This window comes from Pteropus medius, unplaced genomic scaffold (assembly GCF_902729225.1).
Source record: "Pteropus medius unplaced genomic scaffold, Ma_sr-lr_union100, whole genome shotgun sequence".
NCBI classification, from domain to species: Eukaryota; Metazoa; Chordata; class Mammalia; order Chiroptera; family Pteropodidae; genus Pteropus; species Pteropus medius.
In genome coordinates, this window is record NW_024343732.1 from 448,875 (window position 1) to 476,021 (window position 27,147).

At 46.4% G+C, this 27,147-nt stretch overlaps 1 protein-coding gene across 4 annotated transcripts; it reads left to right on the top strand.

Annotated features, from left to right (window-relative positions):
- Positions 1-1,349: 1,349 nt before the first annotated feature.
- LOC120606485 (cytochrome P450 4F3) lies at positions 1,350-14,763 on the top strand. Of its 4 annotated transcripts, none has more exons than XM_039867692.1 (13): positions 1,350-1,428; positions 1,934-2,132; positions 5,098-5,242; positions 6,339-6,392; positions 6,482-6,609; positions 8,311-8,432; positions 9,206-9,476; positions 10,483-10,549; positions 10,738-10,867; positions 12,927-13,060; positions 13,156-13,220; positions 13,398-13,480; positions 13,838-14,762. In XM_039867692.1, the coding sequence occupies exons 2-13, from the start codon at positions 1,935-1,937 to the stop codon at positions 14,013-14,015; spliced, it is 1,575 nt and encodes a 524-aa protein (XP_039723626.1). In that variant the 5' UTR covers positions 1,350-1,428; position 1,934; the 3' UTR covers positions 14,016-14,762. The 4 variants fall into 4 exon arrangements, with proteins under 4 accessions (XP_039723626.1, XP_039723625.1, XP_039723628.1 ...); XM_039867691.1 differs by lacking the exon at positions 5,098-5,242 and adding an exon at positions 3,383-3,527 and having other exon boundaries at positions 13,838-14,757; XM_039867693.1 differs by lacking the exons at positions 1,350-1,428; positions 1,934-2,132 and adding an exon at positions 4,478-4,525 and having other exon boundaries at positions 13,838-14,763.
- Positions 14,764-27,147: the final 12,384 nt, after the last annotated feature.

The following is a 27,147-nucleotide window of genomic DNA, read 5'->3' on the forward strand; positions in this document are numbered from 1 at the left end:
GTAGAGTACCTGACGCACATGGTAGGTGTGCTTTATGTAGAGTACCTGGCATACACTGAGCATGCGTTACCTAGAGTACTCTGCATGCAGTAGGTGTGATTTATATAGAGCTCCTGACACTTAGTCAGCATGTCTTATGGAGAGTACCTAGTGCACAGTAGGCACGCTTTATGTACAACACCTGGCAGACAGAATTTTATGTAGAGTACTTTGCATACAGTGGGTGCACTGTGTGGAGAGTACCTGGCACACAGTAGATGCGGTTTACAGAGTACACCTGGCATATAGTAGGTACACTTGAGGTAGAGCACTTGACACACAGTAGGCCCACTTTGGGGGGCACCCGGCACAAGTAGGCACATTGTAGAATGTACATGGCACACAGTAGATGTGCTTTATATAGCGAACCTGGCACACAGTAGGCACACTTTATGTAGAGTTCCTGGCACAGAGTAGGATGCTCTTTGAGGTACCCAGCGCACAGTAGGCACACTGTTCATATAGTCCTCTGAGCGGAGACGTTTTACTTTATGTAGCATACTGGCACACAGCAGCACAAGTCCTAGCTGCCAGCCCTTATCCTTCACTCCATCTTTTGGGGGGTTCCTGATCCTTGCCACCTTCCTGTGGAACACACTTCTGTTACCCTGTCAAGATCTCATCTGGCATCCTGTTTCTCAGATGGAAGAATGAGCCCAGAGGGAGCCATCATAGCTGGCAGTCAGAGCCATGCAAGGGAGAACGCATTCGGGGTTTCCCAGATCTGCCCTCTCCTGTCTGGACCTCTCAGTTTTACCCTCCTTGCCTCTAGGTGCCCTCTTTTCCCTAGGCCCTTCCTGCTCTGAAGCTGACAGGGAAGTGCCAAGCCAGGCTGGATTGTTTGTTCCCAGCAGGTCTAAGTCCAGGCCCTAGGTTGTTTGCAGGTAGGACTTGAACTCCTGCCAGGCTGTCCACCTAACATAACAGATGCCTGAGTCTTTTGTCTCTGAGTAACGCAAGTGTGAGCTGATTCTGGGCCCAGGTGGGAGAAGATTTTGGAAAATGAGGTAAGATGTAACTGGCAACACTCAAGTTCAAACTTTTACCTGCTACACCCTGGCATTGGGAGGGTAGGGGAGACAGTAAACTTGGGGGCCTAGAGTCACTTTTGCTTACCCCTCGATTTGACTCTACCCGACATGGGAGGTGCTGAGTCCTGAGGATCCAATATCCACACTGCATGAACCCTGAGCTGGTTCCTCTCTGGACTCAGGTGGCACTGGCTTCAAGTTTTGGGCCACCGCCAATGGGGAGGAAGTGGCGAGTTCATTTGGGGATTGGCTGACTCACTCAAGCCTTGCCTTGCTCAGTTCACAGGTCGGCCTGGCTAGAAGACCTTCTAGGAAGAGAGCGAGGAGGCTGTGAGGAAGGAGCTGCTCCCGGCAGAAGGTGCCAGGCTGGGGCTGGCGGGACTGAGGGTCCTGGTTCAGGGTGGGGGAGGCACTGCCCAAGGCGGGGTGGCTCTGAGGAGTGGGCTGGCCCAGGGGATGGTGGTTTCCTTGTAACCGGAGCCTCTGGCAACCTCCCTCTGATGCAGTTTCAGAGGTTCTTCATTCGTCTTTCTCTTTCTCCCTTCTTCTCTCTCTGTCTCTCTCTCTTCTCCTTCCGTCTCTGTGTCTCTCACTTTCCGTCTCTCTGTTGCTCTCTCTCCCCGTCTCTCCCTCTGTCTCTCTTCCTCTGTATTTTCTTGGGTCTCCTGTCCTTCCTGAACCTGCATTTGCCTATCTCTGAGTCCTCCCTGCCCCTAGCACTCACCATCCCTGCCACTCCCGTCCCGTCCCTCACACTCTTGGTCCCCTCTCTCTGTCTGTATGCTGCCGCCATCTCTGCCTCCGAGCCCCCCATTGCCACCCCATCCTTGGCCTCAGAAGCTCACCCTCTGTCCGCCCTGCAGAATGTTACAGCTGAGCCTGTCCTGGCTGGGACTTGGGCTCCCGGCAGCCTCCCCGTGGCTGCTCCTGCTGCTGGTGGGGGCCTCCTGGCTCCTGGCCCGCTTCCTGGCCCGGGCCTATGCCTTCTATGACAACTGCTACCGCCTCCGATGTTTCCCACAGCCCCCGAAGCGACACTGGTTTTGGGGTCACCTGGGCCAGGTGAGTGTGGGCAGCAGGAAGAGTCCGGGGTATCAGGTGGCTGGGCTCCCGAAGGGATTGGGAATGGGTCTCAGGGCTTGGGCTGGGTCTAAGACATCAGAGAAGTGAAAGGTGTCAACGGGAACCCCTCTTTTCTTATTCATCTGCTCTGCCATCCCAGACCCTTCTCACGTCCTTGTCCTCCCCTTCTGAGGGCTTGGCCATGGGAGCTGGCCTTGGTCACTCTTCTCTATTCCTTCTTGCCGTATGACCTCAGCTGAGTCACTCACCCTCTCTCGGTCAATATCCTCAAGTGTGTTGAATCCTCACCTCAGGGTCCTTGGGGAGCAGGGACCAGGTCACAAGAGTGGAAACAGCTTATGTGCACCTGCCTAGAACACCTGGGATATTTGTCAGGCTTGGATGGGGCAACCTAAAGAACTAGAGAGGGTGCCTCACCAGAAGGTGAACTGCCCTCCTTCCTCTCATGGGAAAGAAATGTGGCCTGTTTCTTCATTTCTAAATAGCATGATTGATGGGCATGTCTATGAGTTGAGGAGCAAAAGATAGATAGATGATAGGTAGGTAGGTAGGTAGATAGATAGAAAGATAGGTAGATAGATAGATAGATAGATAGATAGATAGATAGATAGATAGATAGATAGATAGATAATGGATGGATGGATGGATGGATGGATGGATGGATGGACGGAAGAACGGACAGATAGGAAGCTCTATTCACAGAACCTTGCCGGCAGAAGGGGCTCATAGATGGTAGCCACCCTCCTGATTGATGAGTAGAATTCACGCCTGTCCCTTGGGTCCACTGGGGCTGGAAGGTCCCAGAACTGCAGACCCTTCACCTTTTGAGTAACTGAAGACCATGCGGACCAGCTAGGGCATGAAAGGATGTGGGATCAAGACCCACGGATAAGTCCTGAGACCACCCTGCTGTCCACTAACCTTATGGGGACCTCCCTGTGCCCACACCCCCAGCAGTCTGGAGCCACTCCCAGAATGAGGAAAGTCCATCTTCTCTAGTCAAGGTTGTCCTTTCTATGGGCAGAGAGCATGTTTTCTCCCTGTGTCCTGAGGTATACCCTGGGGACTTGCGGGAGCCTCCGGGATCCCCCTGCCACAAGAGGAAAGAAGCAAGAGGAAGCAGATTCCCTCTATCTGAACAGAATCTAGATACACTGTGCACTGCACAGGCTGCAGGGGGGACATGCTATGGCTCCTTTTGGTGAGTGACAGCTTTGCCTTGCTTGCAGGTCCCCCCCACAGAGCAAGGCCTGAGGGACATTACTCAGCTGGTGACCACCTATCCCCAAGGATTTATGGTCTGGCAAGGTCCCATTATTCCGCTCATCATTTTATGCCACCCTGACATAGTCAGGGTTGTCACTAACGCCTCAGGTATTCACACTCAGCTTATGGTGGTGGGTGCCGTGGCACACCTGAGGCTTCCAGCTCCTCCCTGCCAAGCTCATGGTTCTAGCCGTATGACCTCAGCTGAGTCACTCTCCCTCTCTCGGTCAATCTCCTCAAGTGCATTGAACCCTCACCTCAGGGTCCTTGGGGAGCAGGGACCTTGGCCCTCTTCCTCCTTTCCTTCCAGCCATTTTCTTCTTTTTTTTTCTTGTATACAAATCTGCCTTCTCCCTCCAAGGCTGTCTGTCACCTGCCCTGGTGTCCTGGGCACCACTGGGGCCTCAAGAGGCTTCAACCCAAGGTTCTGTCCTGGAGGAAACCTCAATATTAAGGAGACGAATCTGGATAGACGGATCCCCAACCTAGGGTGGTCACGAATGGCCAAAGGTGGGCTGTGGCAGCCCAGAGAAGAAGCACGGTCTCTGCTGGGGCAGACTAGAAGGCTTCCTGGAGGAGGAGTTGCTGGAGCTGGGTCTGGAACAATGAGCAGAAACATTTAGAAACAGAGAGTAGAATGATGCAGGGGGCATTGTTCGTATTCCAGGCCCCCAGTGCCCCCCATCCCCAGAGCAATGAGGGCTTGTGGCTGGTGGAGGATTTGTGCTTGCTATTTCTGTGATGTCCACTTCCGGTGAGTCAGTTCCTTCTACAATATCCTGTGGCTCATCTACGTCACATTCATTGCTCTACTGCTGCAGGCCCCAAAATCTCTCCAAAGAGACTCCATGTCAGCCTGGATCCCTTCCCTTCCTCACCCTCAGACAGATGGGGCTGAGCAGGGGAACAGGTAGCATTCACCAGAGAGCTTGGCTCAGATGCCAAAATTCTGGATGACTCTGGGCAGGTCCTCTGTTCTCATCGGCTGCTGAGATATCCTTCAGTTCTGAGTGGTAGAAACTCAAGCCTGTATGATCTAAGCAAATAAAGGGAATTGGTCAACTCTCAAGTCCATGGAGGTTGTCTTCAGACATAGCTGGATGCAGGTGTCACACAATGTCCTTAGTATTTTGTTTTCGTTTTTTAGTTCTGTTTTCTTCTGTGATCATTTAACTCTCATGCTAGTAAGAGGAATTCTAGAAGCTCAGCCCCCATGGAAAAGTGAGCTTCTTCCCAACAGTTCCAGGAAAAGTTGCAGGCATCCTTTTAATTTGTCTGGCTTGGTCCAGTTTCTCATCCAGTCACTGCCACTCTGATTGCCCTGTTTGGGCAGGCACAGGGTTCTCAGAGCTATTGTTTTGGAGTTCAAAGCAGTTTGATGGTTAAGAATTCAGGCCCTGGATTCAGAGAGACCTGGGTTCAGGTCTCAGCAACGCCATTTACTATCTGGGAGATCAGGGGCAAGTGACTTCATTGTTCAGAGCCTCAGTTTCCATATCTGGAAAAGGGGGATAGAAGTCAGGTGACTGTGGTCTTTGGGATCCAAATGAGGGAAGACTCGCATTGTCATGTACTGAGGGTGTGGCAAATGCGGCTCAGATCTGGGTCTCTGCCCTGTAGGTGCTTCCCTCTGACCACCTAGAAGAATGTGAATTGGGTCCTCTTTGTTCCCCTCCAGATTCAAAGCTCAGAGGAAGGTCTCCTGTACACACAGGACCTGGCAAGCACCTATGGGGATGTGTGCTGCTGGTGGGTAGGGCCCTGGCACGCAGCCGTTCGCATCTTCCACCCCAACTGCATCAAGCCAGTGCTCTTTGCTCCAGGTAGACATCCCCCTGGCCACAGCTTGCCCATTGCTGAGGTCTCTACGTTGCTTCCAACTGGGCAGGTGACAGAAGTGCAGATAGAAGGGGCGGTGGCAGAGACACCAATTTCTCTGTCTCACCTCGACCCCCACCCACCCGCCCCACCTCCAGTCATGTCTACTCATGCATAGGATGTGTCTGCGTGACATCTTCTGTATGGACATGCCTGGTCGCATTTATGTTTCTACTCATGACCTAGTAACAGCTGGTGCACGTTCACACCTGGGCTCAAATAGAGATGGCCTTAGTTGTGTCTGGGGCTCAGCTGTAGCCAAGGACTTTTGAGTCATGTTGGGGACTGTCTTGTGCTTGTCTGAGATGCCATCTGAGATTGTCTGGTTCTCCTGCTGGTCATACTTGAGCCATGTTTGGGATTTGTCTGATGTCTGGGACCCAGGGTCCCTCTGAGAAGTGTCTGATACCTTATGTGGTGAGTCTTGTCCAAGGCAGGTCATAGGACATGTCTGAGTCACACCTGGTCTGCATCTGTGACATTAATGAGACCATATTTAAGTCCTATCTGGGGCCCATCTGTGAGACGCACTGAGGTCACGTCAGATTGTCTTTGCATCCGTGTCAAAGTATGTTGTGTTATGTCAGGGTGTGTCATGCCTGTTGTGTCCTGTCTGGATATACTGACACATGTTTGGATCATGTCAGATGTCCCAGGAGACATCAGAGAGTGCTGTGCCAGACAGGGTGTTCGAGATCCCTATAAAGGCATTTTGCAGAGCGCTGTGTTGTGCTCGGGTGTGTAGAACATGTTGGACCACGTAGGAGCCATGTTAGGGCATGCTGGGCATGTTGTGCCATGTTGGGGTGTGTCTAAGTATGTCGGAGTATGTCTGTGGGCTCTGCCTTTGCTCTGCTCTGTGCTACAGCCTGGTCTTGTCCCCTCACCTCCCCGCCTTCCCTGTTCCCTCTGCCCTTATCCCATTCCTGCTATGCTGGACTTGGAAGGGGAATGCAGACCCCTGGCTGGGAATCCCCTCTCCCTAACCCAAATCTCTTCCCTCCCCTCTCCATGGTCCGTGATGGTCCTCATTTATGTCAGCTGCCATTGCACCCAAGGCCTCCTTCTTCTACAACTCCCTGAAGCTTTGGCTGGGTGAGTAACTACGGGTGAAGAGGGTTGAGGATGCCGTTGAGGGGCCTAAAAAGGCATTGCCCTTGCCCACTCCCTGCTGCCTCTGCTAGGGGATGGGCTCCTGCTGAGTGCCGGTGACAAGTGGAGCAGCCATCGTCGAATGCTGACACCTGCCTTCCACTTTAATATCCTGAAGCCCTATATGAAGATTTTCAATGACAGCGTGAATATCCTGCATGTGAGACTCTTGAACCCAGGGGCCCAGCTGGAGCCTTGGGGGTGATGGAAGCTCAGAGACATCTTGTCTGGAATTCTGGCTCTTCTGAGTGGTTTTGTGGTCATTGCTCTTCCTTTACGAGCCTCAGTTTCCTCAGCTGTAAATTGGAATAATAGTCTCAATTTTGTAGGGTAGTCAAGATGACCTAATGGAGTCATGTCCCTGGCACGTGGTAGATGCTCAGAAGGCATTCATTTGTTTCCCTCACAGAAGCCTTGGAATTTTAAGACATGGTTGATGATGATGACGAATATTGCACAGTGGTTATTGCTCACTAACAAACCCCTTCAAAACAGTAAGCGTTTATTATTGCCAACAAATCTATGAGTTAGTTACCTGGCTGGGTCTTCTGGATGTGGATCGGGTCACTCATGTACCTGTGATCAGCTAGCTGTAGGTCAAGTAGGCAGCTTTGCTGATCTGTGCTCAATCTCCTCTCATATGATTGGGGCTTGGCTAGCTGCAGGATGACCTAGGATAGACTCGGCTAGACATTCGAGACTTTGTTTCATAGGGTTCTCTCTCCCTCTCTCTTTCATGGGTGTCTCATGCTGTTTACATGGCAGAGGCAGGGCGCCAAGATATTGAGAGTAAGATGCAATACCTCTTGAGATCTAAGCTTAGGATCACCACCGCATCATTCTCACCACAGTCTAGTGGCCAAAGCAAGTCAAAAGGTGGTACAATAGACTCTACCTCCTAATAGATGTTGCTGAAAAATCACATTAAAAAAAGTGTAGATATATGTAGGGAAATGAAGGGTTGGAGGTAAGGGTTTTGTGAAATACCTGGAATTTTTTCATACTTGCAAGCTCACAAGTGAGCTTGTCACTGTTCCCTGGGTTGTGCCAGAGACACGAGACTCCGGGGCCAGAGACAAAGGACAATTTATTACTCATGGCTCAAGTGGCATGTGCTTCTTATTGGTTTGCATTCTCTCTCCAAGTCACCAAATCTCATGAGGTGACACCAGTGCGCTTCAGTGGATGCCTGCTCATGCAGTATGTTGCAATAGGGGAGAGGAACACTAAGTTTAGGGACTCTATAACTTTTATAACAATTGGAAGCAAGCCAGGTATTTGTCCAGGGAGAGACACAACCTCATCCCTCGAGGTCGTTTGCTGCAAATACAAGTCTGAGAGAGGGCCCAGGTAAAGAACATCAGGGCCTCGCATTTTTGGCATACTGAAGACTGTGCAGGGTGCTTGGGGCCCATGGACGACAACCTCTCCCAACATGGGACATCTTCCTAATCAATTTATAGCAATGAAGATGGTGACAGCCAACATTTATCGAGCACTTACCATATGCCAGAAACGACAGGCAAATTCCACGACGTATGTTGTCTAACTTTCATAACTCTGTGAGGCAGAGGTTACTTTTTTTCCCCATTACATATGATGAAATTGAGGCTCATGTAGTTTAGGAAGCTTGCTCATGTTCACACAGCTAGCAAGTGAGCTAATAAATGGATGTAGGATTCCAACCTGGTTTATCTGACACCGAAGGTGGTCATCTTCACTGTTACTGAAGATTTGGCAGGTGGAGCCCCAGGCACACGCATCTGCAGGGAGGACCAGGCTCGAGTGGGCAGTTCCTCCAGGTGGTTGGGGTTGGGGAAGGGGTCAGGCAAGTCTAAGCTCCGTCCCCTTCTCTGTCCAGGCCAAGTGGCAGCGCATGGCCTTGGAGGGCACCATCCGTCTGGACATGTTTGAACACATCAGTCTTATGACCCTGGACAGTCTACAAAAATGCATCTTCAGTTTTGACAGCCATTGCCAAGAGTGAGTCTCTGCCCAGAGCCCGGGAACATGAGCCATAGACCCAAGGGAGCAGATGGAGGGAGGACTGACCGGGGCAATCAGAAGTACCTTCCTGGAGGAGGTGGGTCGAGCTAGACATTGAAGGACAAGGAAGGGGAAAGAGAAAGAGCAATACTTTATGGTAGGGACAAATGATAAACTCCAGGAGGCTGGGATGAGTAGAGTGTGTGCAACAGTGAGGAGACATCCTGGAAATGAGGTTGGAGGGGTTATATCCTGAGGCCACTAAAAAGTCAGGGAAGGAAGTATGAACTTTCTCTTGAGGTTTCCACGGAAGGCATTTGAGCAGATGAGAGTCATGTCCAAAGCTGAGCTTGGACAGCTGACTCTAGAGAAGACCAACTATTGTGTAGACACAGGATGGTGTTGATATTGGATGCAAGGAGACTAGGGAGAGGGCTGGGCTCACTCACCAGCTGGGAAAGGATGAAGTCTGAGTTATGTGGGAATGTTTTGGGAAGGAGAAGGGGCAGATACTGGGTAGGAAAGAGAAGCGAGAAGCACGATGTCTTACCTCATGGGGCATGGAGGCAACTCACAGAGATAGGACGCAGGAGAGAAGAAAGTCTAGAGAGTCATGTCTCCTGGATCGCCCCCACCATGTATGTGTGGGGCCATCTGTTTCTGGATACTCAGTTTCCTAAAGGGAGGTAGCTCTTGGCTTTTGGTGAGAGGTACTTTTGGGTCTTCAGGTGAGCCAAGTTGTTGCCTCTCTTCCTGCCCTCATCTGGTAGGAAGCCCAGTGAATATATTGCCACCATCCTGGAGCTCAGTGCCCTCACGACAAAACGACATGATCAGCTTTTCCTGCACATGGATTTCCTGTACTACCTTACCCCTGATGGAAAGCGCTTCCGCCGGGCCTGTCGCCTGGTGCACGACTTCACAGATGCCGTCATCCAGGAGCGGCGCCGCACCCTCTCTGATCACGGTATTGATGATTTCCTCAAGGCCAAGGCTAAGACCAAGACTTTGGACTTCATCGATGTGCTCCTGCTGACCAAGGTATACTTCTCTGGGATCTGAATTCAAGAGGTGGGATGGATCTTGATTTCAAATGTCAGATTGAAGAACTTGAACTTGATGCATAGGGCACTGGAGAGGGTGCTTGAGGAAGGGAAGTAGGGATTCTAGAGATGGCCATGTATTGCAGCCTGTTGGAGATTGCCAAGTCTGAAAACATAAAGGGCCTGAGATTTTACTCTGCTTCCAAGTTAGCAAGTTAGTCTACCATGGAGATCTATATTTGCAGATGCTCTGGAACCATGGGTCGGAGCAGTCCACTTATTACTCACAGCAGTAACAGTAGCCAGAGTAGAACTGTAGCTCTGGTTCTGCATTCTCAAACTCTTCTGAGGGCCGCATGATGCTTTAACCTGTACGTGCAGCCATGCTTGCATCACAGAAGTACCTTCACATTTTGAATCTTGGAACTTACACAGGACAGCTGATACTTCTGCCCCTTCTTCCCTATGGCGGTGGGGGAGGGAGGGAGAGAGGGGGACAGGGAGAGAGAGAGAGAGAGACAGAGAGGGAGAAGAGGGAGAGAGATTATTATTGCTCTGGAGCACAAACAAATGTTCTTCAGTGAGAAGGCAAAGTCTATAGGATCCGTGGATCTACAATCTATTCCTTATCTCCAGGGAAGATAAAGAATCTGTAGATTTACTATCCTAGAATGTGAGCAACTTATTCTGGAGCAATGTTCAATTTGTAACTTCCAAGGCAAGTTGCCATTCGATCATCCTGTAACCCAAGCTGTCGCTAACTTTTTTTCTCAGAAAGCCCTCATCCCATAGAAACATGAAAATATTCATGGATCGTGGATTCCTCCCACCAGGAGGCAAGGAGGCCAAGGAGGAGGCCTGTGGATGGAAGCCTCTGGCAATAGTGAACAAGGAGGTCTAGGATGGCAGGGTGGGCTTGGGCTTCTGGATGGATGATGGAGCTTCAGAGATTGTCTCAGGGTCCTCAGAGCTGGTATGATTTGGGGAGTCTTGCTTTCTCTCAGGATGAAGATGGGAAGAAATTATCAGACGAGGACATTCGAGCTGAAGCTGACACCTTCATGTTTGAGGGTGAGGGTCCCAGTGGGACTACAGAGGAGGCAGGGGTCTCTCCAACCCAGGGACTTGGCGGGTGGGCCCTGAACCACCCCATCCCTCCTAATCCTCCCCACCCTCCCTGAGGGCCTCATGTCAGGGCACAGTTTACCCTCCATGGCTGAAGCAGCCTGCAGACCCCGGCCTGTCTGGCTGCCTCTCAGGTCACGACACCACAGCCAGTGGCCTCTCTTGGGTCCTGTACAACCTCGCAAAACACCCAGAATACCAGGAGCGCTGCCGGCGGGAGGTGCAAGAGCTCCTGAAGGACCGGGAACCTAAAGAGATGGAATGGTGAGTGCAGGTTCTCATGGCCTGTTTCTGAGCGCCTCTCATTGGCTCTGCTTCCTAGGCGGGGAAGAGGGAAGATTTTTTGGTCAATTCTGTCATTTTTGCTTAGTGAGAGTGGGAGCAGAGACCAGAGGCAGGGTCTGGTAGTCAGCCTGGATAGCAGGGGATAGGCTACAGGATTTGGGGACTGAAAGATCTGGGCTGCTGAGAGAATTAGTGACTATGTGTTAGGGCAGTCGATGCCGCTTAGCACATATTCAGGAGACATGACTCTCCCTTTTCTCTCTAAATTCACATTAAAACAAACAAACAAACAAACAAAAAACCCAACTCCCTGAATGTTTGCTCATCTCCTGTCTCCTAATTCCTTCCACAGTGTTTAGTCCAGGATTCACAGAGGACACCTAGGGACTAAAGTCATTCGGCTCTTGTCCAGGAACACCTGAATGAATGTTCATCCATTTAGTCTCTATTCAGCAAACACTGCTAACCTGCCTTCCCATCCCCAATTCTGTGCCATCTCCAAATCTCCCCAGCCCCATTCTGTGTCCTGGAGACCTGGAAATGACCCAAACCCAGCCTTTGCCTTCTAGGAGCTCCCAGCCTGGTGGGGAGAATAATCCCAGGTTAGGACACTCCCAGTCCACATGGGCAGGACTGGGGCCAACAGCAAGATAGGCAAGGCTGAGGGTCAAAAGAGTGTCATAGCTGAGACCATGGATGCTGATCAGTAGATATTTGCATGTATTAGGGTGCAATTAGCTCAAGAAGACACCTGGGCAAAGTGAAGGGGTGGAGAGAAGGGCAGAGGCAGAGGGAGGAGAGAGTAAAAGGGTTGGAGGGAAAGAGAGAGAGGGAGGGAGGGAGGGAGAGGGAGAGGGAGAGGGAGGAGTGGAAGAAACGTTAACGGTTTAAAATTTGAAAGCAATGTTAATGGTTTACAATTTAACCTAAGGACAATGAAGAAGCACTGGAAGAGTTTGATCAGGAGGAGCACAGATCATATCTGAGTACCAGAGAGATCTTTCTATGGCTAGTGTGGGGGACATACTAGAGAGGACAAGCCATGGAATGGGGGCCCAGGGAGGAGATTCTGGGGCCTGGACCAGTCCAGGGGCTGGGAGATGGTGAGGAAGCATTAGGCTGGAGGCATTTTGGAGGTAATGTTCTCCACTCTAAGCCTTTGCTCAGCACAGCAGTCCTGTCAGGTGGAGTTTTTATGCTTTTCAACCAAGACTTCACACGCAATTATGCACTTAGTTAAAAAGAAAAGAGTACGAAAGCGTTTATAATAAAAATAAACTTCCTTCTTCATCCCCACCCTAGGTTTAACTTCCGTCGATGACTTCCTGTGTGTCCTTTCAGGAGTGGTGTTTTGTAGTTTTTCAGTTTTCAACCAGTTAACTATATCAGCTATTAAAAAGTTAAATCACCACAAAAAAGTAAGGGGATTAAAGAAAAAGAATTCAGCTCCATTACTGGATCTTTCACATTTATACAAGGTTTCTGGTGGATTCTCTTGTATTTTCTAAAAATCACTATCTGCCAAAAATGGCACATTTACCCCCACATTTCAAATTGCATCATTCTCCTTTTTCCCCCCTTGTCTGATTGCATTACTAGTATCTTTAAATAGTATCATGATAAAAAAAACATTGGATCTGTTTTTCTTTTTTACTCATTTGCCTTTTGATTTTACTCTCTTGAAATAAGGAATTTTATTTTTTATGCTAATTTTTAAACCTTTTTATGGTTGGCTTTTGTGTGTTGTGCTTTGCTCAGAAAAGCCTCTAAAAATTCCTGGCTAAATTTCCTCTGGTACTTTTGTAACATTGCTTTTCTTTTCTTTCCTTTTTATTTTAAACTACTTTATTGTGATATGACTGACATACAAAAAGCTGTACATATTTAATGAACACAACTGAATAAGACTGTAGGTATTTGATCCACTGGAATTTATTTTGTTATAGAGAGAAAGGATCTCATAGAGCAGCGGGAGGGCTGGGTGGGAGGTGTCTCTGTTTTTGCTCCCCGGATAAAGGCTTTGGGACTTCTTCTACAGGGACGATCTAGCCCAATTGCCCTTCCTGACCATGTGCATCAAGGAGAGTCTGCGGTTACACCCCCCAGTCACGATTGTCTCCCGACGCTGTACCCAGGACATCCCGCTTCCTGATGGCCGGGTCATCCCCAAAGGTGCCATCGATGACAGGGGGAGGAGCTCCTGGGCAGGAAGAGGAGCCCGTCAGGCCTGGGTGACCTTTTTCTAACTGGTCCTTTCTCTCCCACAGGTGTTGCCTGCGTTATCAACATTTTCGGGACTCATCACAACCCATCTGTGTGGCCAGACCCTGAGGTGCTGTCTCCTCCTCTCCTTATCCTTGTCCAGTCCTGTTGGGGGACCTAGGGGAGGGCGCAAGGTTCTGACCAGACAAATTAGACATCACCGCCCCTATCATACACATGTCTGCCTCTCCAAGGCCGGCTGCCTTGGGAGACCCCACCCAGCAGCCTTGTCTTGGGCTATCTCCAGGTCTATGACCCCTTCCGCTTCGACCCAGAAAACATCAAGAAGAGGTCACCTCTGGCTTTTATTCCCTTCTCAGCCGGACCCAGGTGAGAACAGCAGGGATCTGAGTCAGGGGCAGGGTGATGTTGGGGCGAGAAGGGGGAAAATTGAAGATGGTGAGCATCTCTCCTTCCCTGTCCTCTCAGAGGTTATGGGTAAGGGACTGGGGAATGGGGGTTGGGTGTGACCAGGGAGTGGCCCCAGTGTGCTCAAGCACTCCCCGCCCCCCCACCTCCGCCCCAGGCCTGCTGGTCTGAGTTGGGGGCTGGAGCCAGGGGTACGCCCTGCCACATGGGGCCCAGGCATGCTTAGCTCCCTTCTCTGTCCCTGCGGGTGGGAATGGCGGTCCGGGCCAGGTCCCGGGCCAGGTCCCGGCACAGTCCCCTATGCCCTCCCGCCCGCAGGAACTGCATCGGGCAGACCTTCGCCATGAACGAGATGAAGGTGGTCCTGGCACTCACGCTGCTGCGCTTCCGCATCCTGCCTGACGACGCGGAGCCGCGCAGGAAGCCGGAGCTGATCCTGCGCGCCGAGGGCGGACTTTGGCTGCGCGTGGAGCCGCTGAGCGCGGGCCCTCAGTGACCCTCTGTCGCCTGGCCTGGGATCCACCCTGAACCCACACACCTCCCTTTGCAGGTTCCACGGAAACAAACAAACAAACAAACAAACAAACAAACAAAACTGTCCTGTCACCTTTGCCCCAGCCTCCCCGAAAGCCAGCAGGGGGCGCTTGGGGCCTGGCTGAGTGGGCGTGGCTGGGTGGAGGGGTCTGGTGTCTGAGTTGAGGACCCTGCCTGCCTCTCCAGCTGACCACAGGATCCCAGGTTGGTTGTGGGTTCTTCAGGAGCCCAAGCACGGATTTTATCCATGGGCAAGAGGGAGCCATGGGAGGTGGTTGATCAGGAGAGGGACCAGGGTTAAGGACGAACTTAAGGGCTACCTTTGAGGCCCTGTGTCACGCAGGAGAGCCCATAGTGGCTCTACAGTCTAGCCAACTGGACCTCGGTTTTGATCTCCTAATATACCCAATCTTTTCTCACGTCAGAATCCTTCACAATGTTTCTATGGTTACTACGTTAAGATGTTCACTTAAACATGACAAGCCTGGTTGCCTTATAGTTTGTGTCTGATCATTACAGTAATTGTACCTGTGATATTGTCTGTTGTTTTTGCTGGTTTTCATTCATCGTGTCAGTGTTCTTGTGTGTCTGATTATCTTTTTATGGATAATGGCTATCCTATTTGAAATAATATTTGTAGCATTTGGAGACGGCAGCTTTCTGTAAAAAGAACCCTAGGAAGCCTGTTCGTTGAGGATTGTGTTCAATGAAGTTCAGGGCTTTCTATACCCAAGATCACTAAGTTTAATTCAACCTGAAATCACCCTTGCTGGTTCTTTCATTCTCACCCTAAGTGGTGTAGCTTTTTGAGGTCTCCACCATGTGAGGAGAGTTCCTACAAATTCCCCTTCTTATATCACCCTGGGCTTTAATTTTCTTGCCTTGCCGTGAGGTCACCAAGACAGTTTCACATTTTCCTGACTTGAGAAATGCCTCCAGAGCAAAAGTATAATTCGTATTCATTTTATCTCCAGGCTTTTCCCATTTGTGTACTGTCTTCCTAATTCTTTACCATATTTTCAGGTCATTTATTCACTTAAGAAACTAGAAAATTATCTAGCATTGAGAGTTGTTTTTAGAAAACTGAAAGTTTAATTAAAATAACATAGTTTGCCATTATTGGAAACAGAAAGTCTCATTTGGGATTTAAATTGGTCTTGATCCAATTATTACTCCACTCTTGGACGTATTAAGGGTGATAATTTTCCTTACGTGTATAGAGTTGCAGACCACAAAAGCGCACATCAGGATTTAAGGGGGAAGACTGCACATCATCCAGAGACGCTCGACTTTGAACCAAGTGGAGGGAGCAGGTGGATGTTGGGGTTGGCTCCCTTGTGAATGTTGTGAATGTGCTTCTTGTATAGGAAGAATGGCACGCATGGAATGGTTTGGTAGTCAGTCAACAGGGTAGACTGTATAAGCGGCTGCTAATTGTGTATACTGATATTCATTTTTGTCCTCTTAGAGTTTCTAGCTTTTAGCTAGGTGGATGGCAGGCTGAAATACAGATAATTTTTGAAAGCTTTTCTTGAAGCTAGAAGAGCTAAAAACAGCTCTCCCTCGTTCCATATGGAGAAGTCAAAGATTATGTGGTCATTCTGGAAACCTTCCTTATCTGGAATACCTTCTGTGCCGTCTTCCCCCTTCCTCCTTTCTGCTGCTTAGAACATTGACGTGGTAGCTGGAGCTCCATCTTGGATCCCGAACACAAGACTACTCTTTAAGGAAGGAGGAGCAGGTAGCTGGAAGCAGGTTGAGATGACCCTGGATCCAGCACACCCAGGAGTTGTACTCTCAAGGTCACAGTCGCAGTCTGTGTCTACTAGCTGTTTGGCTCGGGGAAAATAGTTTCTCTCTCTAAGCCTCAGTTCCTTTACTATATAACAGTAGCCACTTTACTGCACTGTTGTGGGGATTGAATAAGCAAGCGCATGCAACACGGCCGAGTAGTTATCTGGTAAGCTTCAGTCCTCGGTGAAGATTAATTTTCTCCCTTTTCCCTTCGTTTTGCATCATGTTCCAAAATGTAAAATGTTTTAAAGTCGTATTAGTTACATTTAAGTTTTGGGAAATGTGGCATCCTGCCATTGAAGAAAACTATCATGAGAAGATTCAGTAAATTCAACAAACGATGCCTAGTTGTATCTGAGAAATTACAAGGGTCTCTGATGTGAAGCTGGCCTGAAGCTAGGAACAAGAAAAAAGTTTTTTCCCCAGGCCTGTACAACCCGGACTTCATTTCTGCCTAGACGTTCTGGGAAGTGGAGGTCTCATGGGTGTGCAATAGTGAGAGGAAGACAGAAGGGGAAGGAGTGGGGTGAGGCACTTCTTCCAGCACCTTGGACAGCGGCCGCCCCAGGACTTGCTCCTCTCTGGCATGGGGGGTCGGGGGTACAAGTGTCAGAGCCTTTTAGGGACCCGCTCGGTGGGGGCCGGCAGGCTTACTGGCTGCAGCATGAAAGAGGAATACTGTAACATGGAATGAGTAAATATTTAAAATGATCTAAGCTGAAAATTCCATTTTTCTTTGCCTTTAGAATCCTTATTTAAAACATTTGTCTTAGTCCTGTAATGATATGTCTTCACTGAAGAAAATGCCAGTAGGAAAAGTAAGAAATATAACACATCCATATCAATAATCCAAACATGTCAAAATCACTGTTCATATTCTCTGACATACTTCCAGGTTTTTATTTACTTGTAATCTTTATACAAATAAAATTTTGAATTCACATCTAAATAGATTACATTTACATGTAACAAGCACATGAGAAGATGCTCTACATTTCAGTCATTAAGGAAATGCAAATCAATGCAACGATGCGATACCACTTCTCAGCCACTAGGATAGCCAGAATCTGAGAAAGGGAAAATGACAAGTGTTGGTGAGGATGTGGAGTAATTGAAACACTTACACATTGCCGGTGGAAAAACACCCACTGTGGAAAACAGTTTGGTGGTTCCTTAATGAAATAAACCATATTACCATATGACCCAGCAATCCCATGCCTCGGTTTGTAGCCAAGAGAATCAAAAATGGGTGTTGAAACAAAAACTTTTACACAGTGTCCGTGGTGGCACGATTCACAATTGCCAAATGGTAGATATTTGGGAAACAATTTGAATATCCATTAGCACAGGAGTGGATAAATAAAATGTGATTTATCTTCCACAAGGAATATTACTCTGTCATAAAAAGGCAGGAAGCACTGATACATGCTACGACGGGGATGAACTTCAAAAACATTATGTTAAGTGACAGAAGCCAGACGACAAGGTCACATACTGCGTGACTTAATTTATATGAAATGTTCAGCACAGGCAAATCCACAGAGGCTTAAAGGAGATTGGTGGTTTCCAGGGTCTGGGTCGGGGGAGGTGTGTGGAAGGGGAAATGGAGAGTGACCCCTAATTGGGACAAGGTCTCGTATTTGGGTGGTGAAAATGTCTTGGAACTACATAGAAGTGGTAGTTGTACAACATTGTGAATGAACTAAGTGCACGAAATTGTACACTGTATAGCGGTTAAATGGTAACTTTTCTGTTATGTGCATTTTTCCTCAAACTTGCCCCCAAACTCTCTTTTATCATATATATCTTTGTTAATCTGGGTTATTCATATAATAATATATTGCGAACGTATTTCCATGCCATTAACTCATCTTTCCATGATATAAAATCATCATTGTGGGGTCTTTAAAATCTTTAAGTGTTAAGTATTTAAACTGCTCTTTTTTTTTTTTAAATGGCACTGTGTTAGAAAATAGTTCCAAAATTTCTCTCACTTTGCACGAATTCTCTTCATGCTCATTGATGGCCGGAGGTATCGTTATCAATTATATATTGGATTTCTCTTAATGAAATAACTTTTGGTGTAGAAATTTTATTTGTATAGCAATAGGTAAACATACATTCATGTAAGATATAGGCGTGGTTAAACACCTCTCCTACAACACGTATGGCCTGGCAAGTCTACAGACACTGAGATTCATGGTCCTATTAACAGAAGTAGACTACTGAGAAGGGAGAAGGTGACACTTCAGCTCCCCGAGGTAAGCACTGATTTCATCCTCACACCAGTCCTGTGGATCCAAGAGATTAACTTACTCAAGGTCAGTCAGTTGGTGATGGCGGATGGGGTGAATTTGACTAACATTAACTTGCTCAAGGTCAGTCAGTTGGTGATGGTGGATGGGGTGAATTTGGCCAGCTTTGCTTTAGAGATACATTTTAACGTACAAAAGATGTGATTTTCAACGTATGTCTCAGCCCTAGGCACATCAGATCACCTGGAGAATACTCCAGGCTCAGTAGATGAGGCCGACAGGTGGTGCCTGCATTTTTAAATGCAATATTTTTGACAGGGGATACATTCACTCGTCAAAAAAAGAAAATGCACAGTGAAAAGTGTTGTTTCTCCATATGTCCTTCGTTTGCCCAGTTTCTTCTTTAGGAAACTCCCTGTGTATAAAGCGCTATTTATCAATATTTTATTTTTTATGTATTATGCTAACAGTGTTGTATATAAGTACTCTTTATCTAATCCCAAATCACAAAGGCTATTTTCTACTTTTTCTTCTAAAAGTGTTTAGTTTTAGATTTTACATCATTTAGGTCTACGATCCATGTAAAGTTAAATTTTGTACAAGTGTGAGTTCTGAGTTGCCTTTTTTATTGGCATACGGATGTGCAGTTATTCCAGTTGTGCATTGACTTGTCTTTCATGTTTTTTTGAAAATCAATTGACCAAATTTGGGTGGATCTCTTTTAGGACACTTCTGGTCCATTGATTTATGTGTCTAATCTTTCACCAATACCACACTGTCATGATTACTGTAGTTTCATAGTACGCCTTGAAAGGGGTCATGTGAATCCTTAAAGTACACTTTTCCTTTTAAAAACAAAATTGTGGCTATTCGAAGTCTTTTGTATTTTCATGTAAATTTTATAATAATTTATTTGTAGAAAAAGTCCTCCTGGGATTGCGATTGTAATTTCTTCAAATCAAGAGATCAATTTGAGGAGTCTTAATATCTTAACAATATCGAGTCTTTTGATCCATGAACACTGTCTCTCCATTAATTTGGGTCTCCTTGGATTTCTCTCATCGGCGTCTTGAAGTTTTTTCATCATAGAGATCCTGCACGTATTTTGTTAGATCTATACCTGAGAATTCCACCTTTTCTGGTATATAATACTTTTTAAATGATATTTTAAAACATATATTTCTCGATTCTTAACTGGTAGTATCGTATATCGGGGTTGGCATACTTTCTCTGTAAAGGCCCACGTAGCAGATGCTTTAGACCTTGCGTGCCCCATCAGGTTTCTCCTCCTCCCCTTCCTCTTGCTCCTCTTCCAATCCTTTAAAAATAGAAAACAATTCTTAGCTTAGAGACCGTACAAAAAAAGGCCGCAGGCCAGATTTGGTTTATAGATCATAGTTAGCTGACCCCTGGAATACAGAAATATAATTGATTTTTGTATATTGAGTATGTATCCTGAACTCCATTGGATGATGCCCATTGGAATACAAATAATGCTATCATTTCCTCCCTCAATCTTAAAAAAACCTTCGTACATTGTTGGTGAGAACCCTCATATATCGTTGGTGAGATTGCAAATTGGTACAGCTGCTATGAAAAACAGAATGGAGGTTTCTCAAAAAATTAAAAATGGATATACCTTTTAACCCAGCAATTGCACTTTTGGGTTTTTAATCAAAGAAAACCCAAACAATAATTCGTAAAGATCTATGCATTCCAATATTCATGGCAGAACAATTTACAACAGCCAAGATATGGAAGCAACCTAAATGCCCATCGGCAGACGATTGGATAAAGAAATTATGGTTCATATATACAATGGAATATTACTCAACCATTAAAAAAAATGAAATCTACCATTTGCAACGACATGGATGGACCTAGAGGTTATTACGCTGAGTGAAATAAGTCAGACAGAGAAAGATAAACACCATATGATTTCACTTATATGCGGTATCTAAGGAACAAAAAGCACAGACGAATCAAAAAGAGACTCACAAATATAGTGGACATTTGGTGACGGACAGAGGGGAGGGGAGTTGTGGAGCTGGGAGAATGGGGTGAAGGGTTAAAGAAGTACAAATTCGTAGTCGATAGTTGGGCACAGGGTTGTGGAGCACGGCACGGGGAATGAAGTTAGCATTAATACGATGGCTAAGTGGAGGGCCAGAGGAGGGAGGGAACAATTGGGGGGATCGTTTTATAAACAATATAGATGTCTCAACAATGTACTGTCTACTTGAAACTAATTTAAATAAATGAATTTATAAATATATATATGCTTAAAACCTTCCTTTGACCCCGCTTTTCTGCCAGCTAAGGCACATTTCTTTCCTCTACTATGTCCCAATCCCCTTCAAAGGGTGATCTGTGCATGGCGTGTTAATGTCTCCTCTCCCAGTACAAACAGGCTTTGAGTTTCCATTAAGGGTCTTGATGGCGGGCCCTCAGTGACCCTCTGCCGCCTGGCCTGGGATCCACCCTGATCCCACACATCTCCCTTTGCAGGTTCCCAGGAGAAAAAAAATCTGTGCTATCACCTTTGCCCCAGGCTCCCCGAGAGCCAGCAGGGGGCGCTTGGGGCCTGGCTTGTTGGGTGTGGCTGGATGGAGGGGTCCGGTGTCTCTGACCCCTGGACCCTGCCTGCCTCTCCTGCTGACCATAAGAACCCAGGCTGATCCGGGTTCTCCCAGAGCCCAGATATCGATTTTATCCTGTGGGCAAGAGGGAGCCATGGGAGGTGTTTGAGCAGGAGAGGGACCAGGGCTAAAGACAGACTTAATGGGCACGTGTGAGGGTTTGAATCACACAGGAGAATCCATAGAGGCAGATTCATTTCTCTGATCTGCAGGTACCTCCCAAAACAGAGGTCCCTGGCCATCCCAGAACAGAAGAGGAGGCCCCCAGCCCATACTCCGGCATCCTTTGCAGACTTTTATTTTCCTCCCACTTTGCCAACAGCCCCATCCCTGTTTCTGCCCATCCCAGTAAGTTTCTTTGGTGATTCCGTTGTCCTTCCTTCAGGAAGTCTGTCTCTTCCCTTTTCTGGGTCTCTTGATGCTGCCCAGGCAGCCTGAGCCCCACTGTGTACTAGACACTCTTACAAGAGTCTAGGAGGAGGGCTCATCTCTGTCCTTTCACCTCCAGGTTCCTCCTTCATTCTTCTCACAGGCCACCCTGGCCCATCTTGGGGTGGGGTGGGGTGGAGGCAGGGCCATGCCATGACTCTTAAAATTTAAAGCCAGACCACTGGAAACAAAAATCGCCCTCAAGAGTATAGGCTTCGGAGTCAGACTGCTTGGGTTTAAGCTGCAGCTCTGCTATATGACTTGGGCAAGTCAATTCCCCTCTCTGTGCCCTGGTTTTCTTAACTATATAATGGAGACAACACCAATATGCACCTCAGGGTTGTCTCAAGCACCACCTGTGCTTGGCACACAGTAAATGATGAATAAGTGTTGCCATTATTGCTTTTTCTTTCAGAAAACCTGGCTCTTAAATCACGTTGTCTTTCATGCCTGTTATTTCTGCTATGAGCTTTAAGGGTCTATCTTGGAACTCAAAGGCAAGCCTTGTAGTATCTATGCTCCTTGCATCAGCTCGCTGCCCCCTTGCAGGCCACACGTGTTGGAAGCAATTGCTGAGAATGATGGGGCGCCTGAAAATGCAAGGAAGTGAGAGAATGAGAGGAGCCTCAGTTCATGTCTCAAAGCAGTATCTTGCTATAAATGTTGATCTCCTTTCATAGCCAAAGGGACTGTGCACCACCAAGCCCCTGCTGACCCCTTGAACCTTTTTTACAACTTATCTCACTGCACTGGGTCACCTTGACCTCCATTCTGATCTCCTATTAGAGCTCGTCTTTCCTCTCCTCAGGGCTTTTGCATGTGCTGTTCCCTACGTTGGGGATGCTTTTCTCCCAGATCTTTTGTGACTGAGTCTCATTATTCAGGGCTCGATTGAAATGTCACCTTCTTGTAGAGGCCCTTCCTTTACTATGGAAGTACCACCTCATCCAGTTAATTTTCATCCCATTCCTCCATTTACCCCCCTCATAGGTCTTATCATCATCTGAAATAATCTTGTTTATTTGTTAAGCATGTGGAATATTTACTAAGGTTAAAATATCCATTATTTACAACTATGAGAAACTGCAAGGCCTTTGATGCTAAGCTGGCCCAAAGCATAGCACTGGATAAACAGCCCAAAGACAAGGATGTGGAGAAAAGGGAACCCTCATACAATGTTGGTGGGGCTGTAAATTGGTGCAGCCACTATGGACAACAGTATGGAAGTGCCTCAAATATTAAAAATAGAACTAACATGATCTAGCAATTCTAATTTGGGTATTTATCTGAAGGAATTGAATTCACTATCTCATATTATATAGGCACCCGTATGTTATTTGCAACATTATTCACAATAGCCAAGAGGTGAAAATAAACTAAATATCTATCAATGATCAGTGGATGAATGAATAAAGAAAATTTGGGGTAAACACATGCATCCATACTCATATACACAGAAAGGAATATTTTTAAGCCATAGAAGAGAAGGAAATCCTACCTTTCGTAACAATGCAGATGGCCTTGAGGGTTTTATGCTAAATGAAATAAGTCAGAAAGAGAAAGACAAATATTGTATGATCTCACTTAAATGTGGGTTCGAAAAAAACCAAAATCATTGAAACAGTAGATGTGTGGTTGCCAGGGGCTGGGGAATGAAGGAAATGAGGAGGTGTTCGTCAAAGACTGCAAACTCATTCACACTGACTACACAACTGTCACTAAACTTAGGTATGACTATTCCTCTATGAGTAGGAACAGTAATGACTGGTTTTTATCATAAAACAAAATCATGTGGATGGTGGGAGAGAGAAGCCCTCTTTTTCCTCTGTGGGATCTCCCATCTAGAATATTTAAAATGAGACTTGTCTACACACAAAAAAAGAATGAAATAAAATCATACATGAAAATTGGTAATTTCAAAGCAAGAGAACCTTAAGGACATGACTTGAGTCCCAAAGTCACCTCCCTCAATCCCTGCATGTCCTAGTACAGGAGTCAATGGATTTGTTTGTTTTTGCCTAAAATTTATACTTCTGTCCCTGACAACTGAAACAGTCCCTACCAAATCACTTAGTAGTCTGTCACCTCTTCTACATCCGATGGGGGAAAGGGTGACGACCTCTGTTTGAAGCCTCCCTTCCTCCTTGGGTGGGTCATTTCCTCTTTAGATACATTTAATCATGAGAAAATGCTTCTTCTAGAGCATCCAGGTCTCAACTGGTCACTCATATGAGTGTACAGCATAACAACCTCAGAAGCACGAAGGCATCTAGTTCAATGCCTAGGACACACGATTTTAAAAATCACATCATGTTTTTATTTCCTTTAAGACACTAATACAAATGTGTAACTCTTTAATTCACTTATTCACATTCTTGTGAATTATTTTTACCCCACTATAAACACCAGAAAGGTGGGGGACTTTATCTTGCTCAGTGCTTGAATTCCCAGAGCCTGGAACACAGAAAACAGTCAATAAGTGCTAGTTGGATGAAAGACTGGACGTGTTTTCAAAACGTGGGGTCAGGTGAATGAAATAGTTGGTTGGCTCGAACACCTGCAGAACTCTACTGAGTGATGAAACAATACTACTTAGCATTTATTGAGCATTTACTAAGTGTCAGCATGAAACTAGACTGTTGTCTATCACCACACACCAAAATTAACTCAGATGGATTAAGGACCTGAATATAAGACCGAAATCAATAAAATGCATAGAAGAAAACATAGGAACTAAACTCAAGGACTTTGGACTTAAAGAGGATTTTATGAATTTAACCTCAAAGGCAAGGGAAGTAAAAGCAAAAATGAACGAATGGGACTACATCAAACTAAAAAGCTTCTGCCGAGCAAAAGAAGTCGTCAACAAGGTAAAGAGACAACCAACCGAATAGGAAAACGTATTTGCAAGCAATGCCTCTGATAAGGGCCTAATATCCAAAATATACAAAGAACTCATAGGACTCAATAACAACAAAAAAATAAATGATCTAATCAAAAAATGGGCAGAGAACCTGAACGGACACTTCTCCCTAGAGGACATACAAATGGCCAACAAATATATGAAAAAATGCTCAACATCGCTAGCTATCAGGGAAATGCAAATCAAAACCACAATGAGACACCATCTCACACCTGTTAGAATAGCTATAATCAACAGGACAAGTAATAACAAATGCTGGAGAGGATGTGGAGAAAAAGGAACCCTCATACACTGCTGGTGGGATTGCAAATTGGTACAGTCACTATGGAAAACAGTATGGAGGTTCCTCAAAAAACTAAGAACTAATCTACCATATGATCCAGCAATCCCTCTACTGGGTATTTACCCCAAAGGCTTGAAAACCCATATCCAAAAAGATATTTGCACACTGATGTTCATAGCAGCACTATTCACGGTGGGCAGGACATGGAAGCAACCGAAGTGACTTACAATAGATGATTGGCTAAAGAAACTGTGATACATATATACAATGGAATATTACTCAGCCATAAGATGAGATGAAATACTGCCATTTGCGACAACATGGATGGACCTTCAGACAATCATACTAAGCGAAATAAGCCAGACTGAAAAAGTTGAAAATCACATGATATCACTTATATGTGGGATATAAACCTAAAAGCAACAAAGAACAGGACAAACAGAGACTCAGGAACATGGACAATAGACTAGTTAGTGGTTACCAGAGGGTAGGGGGTGGAGGAATAGGGAAGAGGTAGATGGAGTAAAGGGTGTCAAATATAGGAAGGTAGGGAGAAGGTGAAGTGGGCAAAGGGGATCAAACATATGGTAGCTGAAGGAAACTGGACTCTGGGTGGTAATCACACAATAGAATATACAGATGTCAAATTATAATGTGCACCTGAAAATTATATAATTGTATTGACCAATGTTACCCCCAATAAACTGAAAAAAAAAAAGAATAAAAGGAAAGAAAAACAACAAGTCCCTAGAGAATTCAACTGAAGTGATGTCATGGGGTCTCCTTAGCAGGCAATTATTAGAATTTGTCTGAACCTGCCACCTCCAGCCCCACCTCAGTGCCCCCTGTGCCCATTAGGCAAAGCTTCTGGGCATTCTTCCTTGAGAACATAGATAAATTAAAAATATTATCAACTTGTGGTATTAAGGAGCCTAGTGGGACATGCATCCTGCACACTCTGCCAAACTCTGCTGGCATAATAACCCCAAGGAGCCAATTTCAAGTTTCGTTAGTGAACAAGCCCTGGGATTTTCAGTGACACATGGGAGCTCATTAAAAGTTAACTTCAGTTCCTCACCTCCACCTCATTTGTGCAAATTAAAAGAATCCCTAAGGAGCAGCCACAGAGCTGTAGGCAGATGAGGTCTGATGCATAGCTCAGGGCAAAGGTGGAGACAGAGCCACAGGTTCATCCTACTTCCTAGCAACAGTTTCCAGATAGTTTTTCCGCTTAGGCTCAAGCCCAAACTTTGGCATTTGATAAGTGTCAAGAGATGCAAATGGGAATTGGAGGTGGCGTTCTCCTCCTCCGAGCCTCACAAGGCTCAGAGCGTCAAATAGCCAACTACTACAGCATGACATGTGGTGCCCTGGATAGCAGGCAATGCACTTGGCACTGAGAGTGGCCACTGTGAGCATCCATGCTGCTGGGTGTGCATGGAGGTGAAGGTCTCTGGAGCTCTGAGTGAGGCTGAGGCTTCTACTTTCAATGTTCTACTTCCTTCATAATGCTCACCGTGCTGTGTTATACACATGGTACTTGATCGACACCGGCCCTCCCCCACCCAGACTGGCAGCTCTGACAGGGTAGCACCTTTATGTTCCCACAGGCTGGCACCTAATAAGTGTTCAATAAATATTTGCTGAGGGAAAACAAATGACTCCTGACACCTTAAAAGCAAGTCTGTGAGCTGCAAAATCCTTCTGAAATGTGAATGGCCATTCCCTAATTTATCTGAAATTCATTTTTCAGTGTGATTGGTGTCACAGGATCCCACTTACCCTTGTATGTGTGTGTCATAGCCAGTATCGCCAGGGTAAAAGAGTGTCCTCTTGTACCAGTTGGGATTATGGGGTAATGTCCTTTGTAATCTGATCCCCATCTGTCATTTTAAGCCATCCTCCCTCCTTGCTGTCCAAGACCCCAGTCACATTGTTCTTCTGTTTCTTGGACGGTTTATTTTCTTCCCACCTCAGGTCCTTTGTACATGCTGTCTCTTCTGCCTGATGCACCTTTTCTTCTCTCTCTGACTCTGGAGCAGAATGTCTTACCTAAAATGCCACTTTCTCCATGAATCTCCTTACCCCACCCCAGCCTGCCCTACTCTCTGTGGATTAGGTCATGGGCTCTCGTAGCCAATTACCTAAGGCTCCTAAGGAAAGAGAACAATCTTCTTTTGCTGTATGGGACATGACACATTGGGAATGAGCCTTTCTGTAGTCGAGGGACTGACAATGGTGTGACATACCCAGAATGAGCCACCCAACAATGGAGGACCAAAGATGTTTTAATAACTGATCAGTGACATTTTTAAGGAAAGATTTTGATCAAAGGGAGACAGTGTCAAAAAACAAACAAACAAACAAACATACCATAAAACAGAGCCACTTTAAAATAGAGCTGGAGCCGCCATTCCAAAGGAACATTTGGAATGTTAAAACAGGGCAAAATGACTGTTGGCCTGGGCCCTGAAGCAACATCATATCCCAAACAACTGCTTCAAGGATAACAAGAAGCAGTTATGATGACTACAGGACTATGACTACTGGATTTAAAATTTTGAAAAAACATTGTTTACAATTAGCATCACTATGTTATATTATCTGCACTAATAGAAATGCCTTCCTTCTGTTGATGTAATTGTTCCCCTCCCCTTCCTCATAAATACCCATTGCCCTTGTCTCCTAATCAAGGCTCTATTTGGGCTTCTGTCCAAATCAGTGCTGCATGAATCAGTGCTTCCAGAATAGCTATTTTTATTGATCTCAAA